The following is a 13,802-nucleotide window of genomic DNA, read 5'->3' as shown; positions in this document are numbered from 1 at the left end:
AGCAGCAAAAATAACATGGGTCCATTGTGGAAATAAAATTGCTTGGGGAACAGCTGCTTTCTGCCATTAGCAGCAGACAGGGAAGGAGTTCACTCTGGCATGGGAAGGTACAAAGTCGTATAGGTTCATACAGGGTTTCCACATATCCTGGAAAACCTGGAAGCTATGGTCCATGAGCCAGTAGTCAATTTTGACCTAATCAGTATCATGTAAGGGGACTAAACAACACTTATAGTCCAGCCTCAGTGTACCACGGCCTACACCAAAATGTATGATAGCCATCTCAGGGTTGTAGCTATAGCCAGGTAGGAGTCAATGAAGAATTACACAGAGGTGAAAATTTTAAAATGCTCCAGTCATATTGAAAAGTATACCACATTATTTGTTTGAGCATAACTATTCCAGAAAGGTATAGTTTGGACTAGGACTGAATGTTCTGGAGTTATGTCAAAAGTTAAAATTGCTCCAATTAAAAAGTGATACAAATTATTGGTTAAACTAAAAGGATTAATAAATTAAATAGTTTTGACCATTTTGAAAGGTCGGCATCCAAAGTTAAAATTGCTCCAAATAAAAAGTGATACAGATTATTGGTTAAACTAAAAGGATTAATAAATGAAATAGTTTTGACCATTTTGAAAGGTCGGCATCCAAAGTAAGGGTCAAATAAGGTCAACACCAATCGGATTCTATGACATATGCTACCCTGTAATGTGATAAACTATTTTAAGAAAAACATAACTTAAAGTATTGCTAATTGTTTGACAATGTTTTAATATTGCATGATCATTTGCAACTGTGTTTGTGTGGTCTTCTACTGGCCAGTACACTGACAAAGAAATTATTATTACTATGGAATAAAAAATATAGCTCACATTCAGTTTTGTTGGAACTAATTTTGTGTTAACATGCGAATAAAAAGGGGATGGGGGGAGGGCCATCAAACGCTACTTTGATTGCAACTCTGGGATGCCTAAAACCTTTGCACACTTGTGTGTATGTATGTGTATATACCACATTCACATGTTTGAGCACCCTGAGCGTTCCACACAAAATTCTACCTGAAGGGGGATGGGCATTTGCACAAAATATTATGTTTGTTGGAACACCCATTCCAATAAAATGTCTGATTTCCTCAAAATACAGGCTAAATCACCTGCCTGTGACTGTTTTTTTCTCTCTCCTATCCTTTTGTTAAATGTGTTCCTTGTCAGCTGATGATGACGATTTTTTATCTCGACACCAAAAAAGAAAGAAAAAAGTGATGTGGCATGCACATTTGTCAATATTAACCAGATGAACAATAATTCACTCAAATATTTTGCACAGCATTTATATTAAAGTAGAAAACTTAGGCTATCCTGGAAGCCTCAAAAGTTCCTACCGGTTTAAATCCAGGCCACTCTGCAGATAAATAATCCATTTGTTGCTATCCATTTTTCCTTCTCCTTAAGATATAACAGCCATAATTTTCCCATCAGCCTCTCACTGAAAACAGTGGAGCATCCAGTATGTTGCTGTTAACACGTGAGCTCAGATCAATTTCAACTTATTTCATTTATATAGCACCAGATCACAACAAAGTTGCCTCAAGGCACTTCACACAAGTAAGGTCTAACCTTATCAACCTCTAGAGAAAGCACACAGGAGACCATGGTAAGGAAAGTTCTCTGCATGCTCTCATTCAGAAGTGCTGCATGTGCTCACTGTGTCACACTGTCACATACACAAAATGGCAAACAAACATCCAGGCAGCAGGAAAGATCTCCATCTGAATGCCCCTCGAAGTTTTGAACACGCACAAAACTTTCTGACAAACTTTGCAGACATCAGCTGACAAGGAACTCATTTTGGGGTTTAGAAAGGACTTTTGTCTGACAAGAATGAACACAAATTGATAGTATCATCACAGCTCCTTATACTTGTATCTTTTCTTGAGCAGTCATCATGTGAATCGGGCTGCAAAGCTAGCCACAGTCATGGAACACTTCACGTTTCTTGTGCAAATCTTTCAGAATAAGAGCACAAGTCAAGTGGATGACGTCGCCACAAGTCAGACGTGGAAGAGAAAAGAAAAACATTGCGAGGGTCACAGAATTAATTTATTCTAGATGGGTGTTTAATAAACTTTTTAAAAATTTATTTTGGGTGGCCTCTCCGGGAACTATCACCTTATTGTGGTGGAGAGGTTTGTGTGCCGCTATGAATCTGAGAGTTGTGTTGTCTGGTGCCTTTGTTCTCTTGGTGGGGTCTCCTGTGGCAAATTGGTCTCAGGGGAGAGGCCAAACTAAGAACGGTTCACAAGACACCATGACAGAATGAGGCAGAGGAAATGTGACCCGGCCTGGAGGAAGCCCGGTGCCCCCATCTGTATGGAGGGCCCGTCAGCTTACCAAGGAGCCCAGTCGGGCACAGCTCAAAAAGGCAACATGGACCTTCCATCTCCACCCTGTGGGCTGACCACCCACAGGGGGAACTGCTGGTGTCAGGTCCGCTGTCCCATGGGTGACAGTGAAAGTCAAGGGCCTCGGCGGACCAGACCTGGGTGGCAGGTGCTAGCTCTGGGGGTGTGGAAGGTCACCTCACTGTGGGGGAAGGAGCCAGAGCATTGTGTGTGTGTGTGTGTGTGTGTGTGTGTGTGTGTGTGTGTGTGTGTGTGTGTGTGTGTGTGTGTGTGTGTGTGTGTGTGTGTGTGTGTGTGTGTGTGTGTGTGTGTGTGTTTATGATGCTGTTGTCAGCCATAAAATGAACATTCCTTCCAGAGGGATGTACTTCAACGCTCAGGCTTTTAGTGTGAGAGCCGCCTCAACAAACCCTATAGTTTCAATCACAGGTAATTGGCACCATGAAAATGTCTATCACCTTGACTTGTTAGCCCCAACTTTCTGCTTTATGGTCTGCACATGTCCTCATAAAAGAGGGAGTGTAGTGCGACATGACTTCTTGATAGGTGGAGCAATTGTATCCTGTGTATTTCAGCCAGAAGGAACAGGCTATTATGGAGAGCTACATATAAGGAATAAAAAGGCATTATTACAGCTAAAGGCAGCACTATTGCTGAAAATACGACGAGAGGGTTGCTAGAAAAAAGAGAATTTACGAGGTCTGTCAATAAAGTAATGGTCCTTTTTATTTTTTTCAAAAACTATATGGATTTCATTCAAATGTTTTTACGTCAGACAAGCTTGAACCCTCGTGCGCATGCATGGGTTTTTCCACGCCTGTCGGTGACGTCATTCGCCTGTGAGCACGCCTTGGGAAGGAGTGGTCCCGCCCCCTCATCGGATTTTCATTGTCTGGAAATGGCGGAATGATTTGGACTTTTTTTCCATCAGAATTTTTTCAGAAGCTGTTAGAGACTGGCACCTGGAAACCATTCGGAGGCTTCGCGCGTCACGACCGATTCGCTTTGGAAGGGAGACAAAGGAACACCTCCGTTTCGGCGTGTCAGAGGACAAGTTTGGACATGTCTGTCTCGGCTTTCAATGCTTACCAGTCCAGTAAGTATCAGTGAAATTGTGGAGAGCTGGACATGTCCAAACTTGTCCTCTGACACGCCGAAACGGAGGTGTTCCTTTGTTTCCCTTCCAAAGCGAATCGGTCATGACGCGTGAAGCCTCCGCGCGGCTTTCCATGACAAAATCTCTTGTTAAAAGTGAAATCTGCCGGAAAATGGCTGATGTCTAGCTCTTGTGATAACCAGAGAAAGAGCACACAACGGTCTCATATCCACAGAGCCATCCGTTTAGAAATGGTCCAGTGGCTTGTGCCGCATCGTCGCAGCTCGGAGCGCGGCGCGCCGAGCGTCCTTAAAGGGGTCCTTACAGCTGTACTAACAGACCTTATTCTCTGTGAAGCCCGTAAAATTTTCACCAAAAGCCAGATAAATTTTTAGAATGGTTTCCAGGTGCCAGTCTCTAACAGCTTCTGAAAAAATTCTGATGGAAAAAAGTCCTTTTCATTCCGCCATTTCCAGACAATGAAAATCCGACGAGGGGGCGGGACCACTTCTTCCCAAGGTGTCCTCACAGGCGAATGACGTCACCCACAGGCATGGAAAAACTCACGCATGCGCACAAGGGTTCAAGCATGTCTGACATAAAAACATATGCATGAAATCCATCTAATTTTTGAAAAAAATAAAAAGGACCGTTACTTTATTGACAGACCTCGTATGTTATCTCTGTCAGTCCTTCACCATCACCCCCCCCCCCCCCCACACACACACACACCCACTAATCTTGCTTAGAAGTACACCCTGTAACACCCATGCTGTTAATTGAAAATGATAGACTCTCTTTGGCCTATCAGAATCAAGTATTCTCTGTGACACTTGGGACAGCAAATGGGTGGACAATCAGCTGTTTTACTGTTTACTTACATGTTGTCTCATATGTTGTCCAGGTATACATGGGTGACAGGACGAGAGCCGCTGACATATTATGATATGAATTTGTCAGCACAAGACCATCAAACTTTTTTTACCTGTGACTCAGACCACCTCCGCCCTGCTGATGCAAGTAAGGCAACACAGAGGCTCCTGCCTATGCAGCCTACAAAAGCATCTACAGTAGATGTTAGAGGTTAAATTTGTGTTTGTCAGTCATGCAGAAAGCATGGAGGGAGAGGAACCCACAGGCCCGTATATCTGCTGCACATGAAGCTCTGGAGCTTGAAGAGTGAGTTCATGATTTTTCTGACACATGAGATGTGAACTGTGCTGAGTTGGGGATTCCATTCATTTGTGCTCCATATAGTCATTGATAACATCCAAACTCATGATACACCACATTGAGTGACACACACTGTCAGGTTTTCTGTTTTTCCACAACACTTAAAGTTCAGACAAATTCAACACTGACCTTTCAAACACACAAGCACTGAGAGTGAACACAAGAGGCACTGCAGTGTCCAACAGGCTCATAACCTGGACTGAGCCATTTCCTGAGATAGACAGCATAACTTTAAAGTCACGCCATATACAGGGCTGAAAATCGATTCCAAAATGTTAGCAGCTCCATGGGGATTTTAAAGTTGCTGGGGTTATTGACGACACTGTGGCCTGTTCAAAGCACTGATCGAGGTACAGAGAGTAAGGTGTGGAGGCACTGCAGTTACTGTCATCCAGATTGGTTTCCATAATAAAAATGACCCAGTATTTGTCTTTTCGTTTGTATACATTATATGTAGTATAGGAATGGAATGATGATCCACCAGCCTGGGCAATCATTTTCTATTGTTTACCCGGTTAGGTGTTACAGGGGTATGTCTGAGACACTATTTCATTATAGATCTAAAATGTACAGCAAGCCAGTCAGTCACTGTTGCATTCATGGATACGGTCAATTCAGATGCATAAAATAGTGAAATCAGAATGGTGTCTAGAGATTTTTTTTTATGGGGGAGGGCATTCTTTTCGGAGTACAGAGTATGGGAGCATACTTTGGTGTCATGCATCACTGTATTCACCGCACTGTGGGAAGTGATGGTCTAGTGCACAGGTGTCAAACTGATTGATGAACTCATCCCATCTGCTCAAAGTGATGTTAATCTGTGAAATCACCTGTTGGAGTTGGTGGTTACAAAGAAAACCTGCACCCGCTTCGCCCTTTCTGGAATCAGTTTGACACCTATGGTCTAGTGGTTCAAGTGGTTGGCTTCAAATTCCCATCAGACTGGAGACTATGGTGCTGCCATAGAATAGCAGTCAATTTCCCATTTACGATGGAACCTAGAACCTGGTATACATGCCCACCTCTCGAAACGACCCATCTGTCTGCCACAGCTTGTTGAAATGTGGACATGCCCTTGGTCTTCTCCAGCTGCTGATGTATTAAACATTGAGCTACATTACCTGTATGTTGACTCATGATACTTGCCACATGGCCAAAATACTGTTGCTGACTTTTCCTCACAGCGCAAGTAATATTCTTCATCTGTGTTTTCCTGAGCAGAGGACTGTGTCACTCATGTGGCACAGTCCTCTGAAGATACGGAGTAGTACCAAAGACACACAGTCATTGCCTAAGGTCATTGACTGTGTGTTTTCTGGACTGCATTATCCAACTGTCTGAACCATACAGGAAGCACCAAGACTCTAAAGACTTTGTTGTTTGTCTCAACAAAGATGATCTCATTACCAAACACCTCTGTGCAGTGACTTCATGACCACAGAAGTTCTTTCCAAGTGTCTTTGTCCAGATTTATTCTTGAGCACTAAGCAGTTGGCAGTCTGCAAGACTTTAACTGAGGAACTTGTGGAATCACAAACTGGACACTTTTATACATCTGCAGAAGTCTTTAGCATTTTCCCACAATAACATAGTCAGTTTTCTCAGCAACATTGCTTTTATGACAACACTGTGTCCAGCTGTGTAACTCTGGATGTTGAAATCCAGCAACTAAGTGGCATCTCCATGGCAGTTATCAATCCTGGATTGAAGCTTCGAATAAAAAGTCATTGGTCACTGCTGCAAGAGCGTAGGCCGATACAACGGACAAAACACCAGGAAAATGGTTGAGTCTGAGACTCATAAATGGTAAATGGACTACATTTATATTGCGCTTTTCCATCAGCATCAGATGCTCAAAGAGATTTCCAATGATGCCTCCCATTCACACAAACACACTCACACACTGATGTCAGGGTGCTGCCATGCAAGGCGCTCACTACACACCAGGAGCACCTTGGGGATTAAGGACCTTGCTGAAGGGCCCTTAGTGATTTTCTGGTCAGGCTGGGGTTTGAACCGAGGATCCTCTGGTCTCATGACCAACGCTTAACCACTAGACCATCACTTCCCCAATAATACTTCCTCTTCATAATACTTTGACTGACAGGGGTGACATCTGACACTACTGGCAACAGCCAGTCTACCACCAATCCCTCAGTACACCAAACACTGGGGCAACCAGACCAAAAGCAGGCGTATCCACCAGTGATGTGTGGTGAGGTTGATGGCTGGTGAGGCACTGACTTCATCACAATCAGATTTACAAACATATGAACCCTACAGAGTAGCTTATTCGCCATTTCATTGGCAGCAAACGGGTTATGTTTAAAATCTCATATTAGCATTCTTTACACATACAAACTGTAGCACACAAAAAAGCACATTTAATAATTAAAAGAAGTGTTATTATGGACTTACATTTACTTATGAATGAAGTCCATGTGCCGCTCCCTCTGAACAAAAGCATTGATGACTTGTTTGTAGATGTCTTAGTTATCTTCCTTCAGTTTTAAAGTCTCTCTGTCTCAGTGGCGATCACTGCCAGGGAAGAAAGTCATCCTTCATCAGTCCTGTTCCGACTGTATGTTTTCAGAGTTTTCTGGCTTTGAATGTGAGTAGTCGACCACTCGTTTTTGAGACTTCTTTGTAAATTCTTTAGGTCACAATATCCCATCTGAGTCCAGACATTGTCACATGTTGAGGAAGGAAGGCGGAAAAAGGCGGTTTGTTGTTGGACATCCACACAGCCAGACTTTTAGTGTGTCTCACTCCATTTGAAAAGAGCAGGTCTTCTGTCACGTAGTATGAAGCAAACCTTTTAGCTCCAGTGTTGGTCTTCCTTTAATTATTACCTCCTGCTTCGATTGAAAGTCCACTTTAGACAGTTGTTTCAGTTTGGATATGTAATCCTCCATTCTGAAACTAAAGTCCAGGCGAGAGATAAAAATAATGAACGGCTGCTCTTGTAGCTTGCTCCCACTTATCCCCCTAACATGAGGCAAGAGAACTGTGCCTCACCTAGTGCCTTTTGCAGCCGTTTTATGATCGCTCAGCACACGAAACATGTACATGCACACACGTACAGCTGTTGACAAAAAAAAAACACTGTACATTATGTACATCAGATAAACTATGGAATTTAAGTTCATACAGCCAAAGTGTTTGACCATTTTAATAGTGACATACAGAGAGACAGTAATACAGTCTCTCTGCACAGCATGCAAGCAGCTAGCCCAGTGATTGCTCAGTCCATGGTGAGGCACAGCTGGCTGCTGCCTCACTGTATGTCTCTTCTCAGTATGTGAACGGTAAATGTGAAAATTCAGCTATTTTGAATAAAAGATTATTGAAAACTGGTGACATTAAAAGGAAAATAACTTGATAGTACAAATCACTGGATAAATATAACCATTTAATTTATTTTTTAATTTTAAATTTTTTTCTTTCCCTGATGGCACATGAGGCTGTGCCTCACCTGACCACACGTCACTGGTATCCACTCACTGAGATGTAGCCACTTCCAGCTCTTAACGTCAGACAGTGCACCCACTGTGATGTAGTGTTTCAAGCACCAGTGGAAGATGGTCATCCTTGCATATGTATGTATGCTCTAACTTCTCGCTAGAATGAGCCACCTCAGGTTTGGACCAGGGTACCACTGTGCAGTGGACAATCCCACAGTGTCACACCACTCAGCAACCTTCAAAGGCAAGACCCATAGTTCTGTCTCGTGGTTTTATCTTTTTCAGAGGCTAGGCTCCAATCTACTTTTCCACTATCCACGTCACGCAATATGTGCTGCCTCCAGTGGAAAGCAGCAGCAGAGTTACTCCCATGGAGTGCTGGAACAAAAGGTTTTCTCTGTGTTCAGCTTTACACCCCTAATCCACAGGACACTGATCTATTACAACCCCAATTCCAGTGAAGTTGGGACATTGTGTAAATGTAAATAAATGTAAATAAAAACAGAATGCAATGATTTGCAAAGCCTCTTCAACCTATATTCAGATATTTAATGTTCAAACTGATAAACTTTGTTTTTGGGCAAATATTTGCTCATTTTGAAATGGATGCCTGAAACACATTTCAAAAAAGCTGGGACAGTGGTATGCTTACCACTGTGTTATATCACCTTTCCTTCTAATAACACTCAATAAGCGTTTGGGAACTGAGGACACTAATTGTGAGTGTCATGATTGGGTATAAAAGAAGCATCTCTAAACGGCTCAGCCGTTCACAAGCAAAGATGAGGCGAGGATCACCACTTTGTGAACAACTGCATGAAAAAATAGTCCAACAGTTTAAGAACAATGTTTCTCAACATTCAATTATAAGGAATTTCGGGATTCCATCATCTACAGTCCATAATATAATTGGAAGATTCAGAGAATCTGGAGAACTTTCTACACGTAAGAGGCAAGGCTGAAAACCAACATTGAATGCCTGTGACCTTCGACCCCTCAGGCACCACTGCATTAAAAACCAACATCATTGTGTAAAGGATCTTACCGCGTGGGCTCAGGAACACTTCAGAAAACCATTGTCAGTTAACACAGTTCATCACAACATCTACAAGTGCAAGTTAAAACTCTACCATGCAAAGCGAAAGCCATACATCAACAACATCCAGAAATGCCGCCGCCTTCTCTGGGCCTGAGCTCATTTGAAATGGACAGACACAAAGTGGAAAGTGTGCTGTGGTCTGATGAGTACACATTTCAAATTGTTTTTGGAAATCATGGACGTTGTGTTCTCCAAACAAAAGAGGAAAAAGACCATCCAGATTGTTACCAGCGCAAAATTCAAAAGCCAGCATCTGTGATGGTATGGGGGTGTGTTAGTGCCCATGGCATGGGCAGCTTACACATCTGTGATGGCACCATCAATGCTGAAATGTACATCCAGGTTTTGGAGCAACACATGTTGCCATCCAAGCACCGTCTTTTTCAGGGACGTCCCTGTTTATTTCAGCAAGACAATGTCAAGCCACATTCTGCACATGTTACAACAGCATGGCTTCATAGTAAAAGAGTGCGGCTACTAGACTGGCCTGCCTGCAGTCCAGACCTGTCTCCCATTGAAAATGTGTGGCACATTATGAAGCACAAAATACGACAACGGAGACCCCGGACTGTTGAACAACTGAAGTCGTTCATCAAGCAAGAATGAGAGAGAAAAGGTGGACGAAAGACCATTATCACTGAATAGCCTGTGACGCAAGAGCGCAAAAGGGATGAAAGAGGAAATTAACAAAACCGAACCTAACGATCTCAACGCTTTAAATGAAACACACCTGGAGCCACAGCTGGAGCAGTGTGTGCCTGCATCTCTGAGTTACAGAACTCAGCGCTGGGACGGAGTTCATAGTGCCTGAATCCTGTAGAAACTGCAAATAGAAGCTGTGGAGATCTGTGTGCATGTCGGTGGGACCACCTCCTCTGGTTCCTCGTCCACAACAAAAGAGGGATCATCTCCTTCATCATCGTCACGCTGCACGCTCCATCTTGCTCCATTACGTGTATTACGTAATACGTATTACGTTACTAAGATATATAGATAGATAGATAGATAGATATAGATTTATAACAGAAAACTGTCAAAAGGGAGAATTAATATAATTGTAAAGATGATAGAATATATCAGAGCAGTAAATTGATCAGTCCGTGTGAATGCGCATTGACTTACATCTGCAGTTATTTCCACCTGCTGCAGCTGATCCACAACGTGAATTCTGCCTTCCGGAACAGCTCTTCATATAATCTTTTGAATTATCTACCTGTTGCCACATGTATATAAGGGCTGGATTGTCATTCCTGCACTCATATTGTTATATTTAACAAAAAATAATAAGCGCACGCAGGAGCTGTTGCTCTCACTCCCGCTGTGTTCAAGTACCGCCTGAAAATACACAACTTTTTTGTTGTTTCAAATTCAGCAGTTGCTTGTTGCAAAATAATTAATTGTATGCACACAAAAGATTAATTCTTCCCTATATAAGGTGCCTGAGCCCATTGAACCTGTCTCCCCATCCAGATTAAAAAAAAAAAAAAATCCAAGCAAACAGGCTGAGTTCGCCCTGTAATTTCTGACGGTACATGAACGCAGCAGCCTCAGCCATCACAAACCGGCTTCTGCACTGTGTGAAAACATTCAGCTGCTCGAACAAAGTCAAATTAAATAATAACGTAACAAAAACTAAACAAACGTTTAAGAAATGTCGAGAACAACAGCAAAATGAAACACAGGTTTTCGTTGCCCTTTGTTCAAGTTTTTCAACAGTTTAAAAATCCTGACGAAGCGCCAGCTGCAGGAGCGATGCTACGCGAAGGTTAAACGATGCCAACGAAAGTCAGCCAAAGTCCAGATTTCTTATTTTGTCAGGGCTTCGTTGCCCTTCATTAAGTGTCGTGTGACTGGACACAGTGGTAAAAGTACCACTGTCCCAGCTTTTTTTGAAACGTGTTGCAGGCATCCATTTCAAAATGAGCAAATATTTGCACAAAAACAAAGTTTATCAGTTTGAGCATTAAATATCTTGTCTTTGTGGTGTATTCAATTGAATATAGGTTGAAGAGGATTTGCAAATCATTGTATTCTGTTCTTACATACATTTTACACAATGTCCCAACTTCATTGGAACTGGGGTTGTACAATCCAGAAAAATGCAAAAACAGGATGAAAGTGCTTACTTCAGCATTCATCCTATCAGGCTGGATTATAAAGTGCAGACCTGGCAACTGGCTGTCTTATAAAGCACCTACCTGGCAATTCACTCAAAAGTAAAAGCTGTGCCTGGCTGCGTTCTCTGCCAAAACCGCAACAAACGCTGCTTTTGCTTAAAATTTTTACCTTGATGGAGCACAATCACATTTCAGTCTGTCCTCACTGTTTAAAGGTGTTTGAAAAAGATTGAAGCTGTTTGAAGCTGATTGAAGGTGACTGCGTAATGATGCTGTGCTGATTTGTTGAATCGGGATGAAGTTTTTGAACAGTTTGAAAATTTCACGCCGATTTCAAAACTGGTGGAGATGATGGCCATAATTACTGTGTCTACTAAGTTTGTTCAAGACTGACAAAAGATTGCTCAAGGAGTTACTGTGATGCTTCAAAATGCACCCCGATTTGCTGCTGTTGTTGCTTATGTTGTCTGAGTGTCTGGAATAAGGATATTATGAAGTGTTTTATTGTGGCTGAACTACAATTCCCACTGAAAGCCCCCTGCCCCCAAAAAGGGTTATCTGTAAGCTACAGATAGAGATACAGCATAACACTTGTTCAGGAAACTTTATTTTCCCTACATGTTTCCATTCATCATGTTTCTGATCTGCTTCTGGCTTGAGGCATCTTATCAAGCTACTGGCTGGTGGTGAGACATTGAAATTGTTCCCTTCATGTTGGGAGGCAGCAACATGCACAGTTTCAAATGTAATTTTCTTAGTAGGCTCATAAATAAGCTGTAGTTAATAAAAATCAGATGAAAAGATTTTTAATGTGGCATATTGTATGAGACCAGATGTGTTTTTGTTGTATGTTGAAGATTAATCAGAACAATAGAATCTTTATGTGGATTCATGGTGAGCAACATGTATTTCGGGGAAACATGCTCAGTAGCACAAAAGTAAATGGGAGCTGTTTTGAAATGGGGACTTTGTTCTTGTGAGGCAGGTTCTTTTTCAGTGCACCACCATGCTTGTGAAAAATGACAGTACATTTATCTACACACGTTGTTTATCAGTGAGAGTACAGTGGTACACCTGTAATTCACCTGCTCTTCTGGATGGTGTTTCACAAACTATGTCACCATACATCTATAAACACACAGCTCATTGTCACGACCAGAAGACTCATCACAGCAGAGAGCTCCATCAGTCTCTGCTCTGATTGTTTTTCTTCTCCTTATTCTAAGATTCTTCCTTCTCATGTTCTATTATGTATTTTTGAATGTGTATTATGTGGATAAAATGCATCAAACTGAAATTGCCGAAGATGACGCAATAAAGCAGAAACCCTTATATCCAGTGTGATCCCCATGGAATTTCATGGGAAAGACTTCTCCCCAGCACCAAAACATAATTTTTGTCTCACTCATGAAAATTCAGTAAGGTATATCTTCTGTTATACATTTCAGATATAAGGTAGAACTCTACTAGTTTATACTAAGGTACATCTTAAAAAAAGTAGTCACTTAGGTGCCTGGTCTTGAGAACCAGGGATGGCAGGTTTATGTTATGGTTCATGTTGTGTTTTGACCACTTAATTTTGAGTGTCTCTCATGTTCTTTTTTAATCCTCTTATCATTATGACCAGATGATCCTTAGTTCCAATCATTGTCATAGCAGAAAATCACCAAGAGCAATTGGACAAGGTCTTGAATCTCCAAGTGTGCCGTTGAGTGCCTTACATGGCAGTACCCTGGTGTGTGTGTGCATGTGTGGGGCATCACTATAAAGTGCTTTGGCCATGAAAATGTGATATACCAATAAGTGCAGCCCATTTACTTGGTGAAACGGCCAATTTGTAGGGACCAAACCTCCACAATCAATACAGTGATTTACTACCTTGATGGAGATACATAAAATACATAAGAACATACATAAGAAAAAAAAAATAAAAGAAAAAAAAAAAAATAAATATATATATATATATATATATATATATATATATATATATATATATATATATATGGTGTTCCTGCACAATTTTGTCTTTTGTACAAACAAATCAAATAGTAAACAAAACAAAATAGAACATTTTGTGAATTAAAAAAAATCACAAAACAAGATAGAAAAAATAAAATGACTTGATAAAAGCATCAAACAGTGAGACGTTAACACATTGATATTAAAAGCAGATAAGACAAATAAAAACAAGATTTAAAACATCTGGGATTTAAAACCGCAACATCTGACTTTCTCAAATGCACCGGATAATCTTTGCCAAGTTTTAAAACTTTGAGTTAGACAATAAAATACCAAATATTGCTAAGTTTAGAATACCCTACACACACACAAATATATGTGTGTGTGTGTATGTATATATGTATATATATATATGTGTGTGTATATATGG

The 13,802-nt window shown here is 41.4% G+C and overlaps 1 protein-coding gene across 1 annotated transcript in view; it reads left to right on the top strand.

The window, feature by feature from the left end:
- Positions 1–13,802, top strand: part of LOC117515253 (suppressor of tumorigenicity 7 protein homolog) — a 126,570-nt gene that overhangs the window by 56,139 nt on the left and 56,629 nt on the right. The window contains exons 4-5 of the mRNA XM_034175734.1: positions 4,405–4,520; positions 4,604–4,679. Coding sequence (XP_034031625.1) covers positions 4,405–4,520; positions 4,604–4,679 — 192 coding nt within the window. The remainder of the gene's footprint in view (positions 1–4,404; positions 4,521–4,603; positions 4,680–13,802) is intronic.

This window comes from Thalassophryne amazonica, chromosome 8, assembly GCF_902500255.1.
Source record: "Thalassophryne amazonica chromosome 8, fThaAma1.1, whole genome shotgun sequence".
Classification (NCBI taxonomy): Eukaryota; Metazoa; Chordata; class Actinopteri; order Batrachoidiformes; family Batrachoididae; genus Thalassophryne; species Thalassophryne amazonica.
The sequence above is the reverse complement of the archived record's forward strand: the minus strand, read 5'-3'. Positions and strand labels throughout refer to the sequence as shown.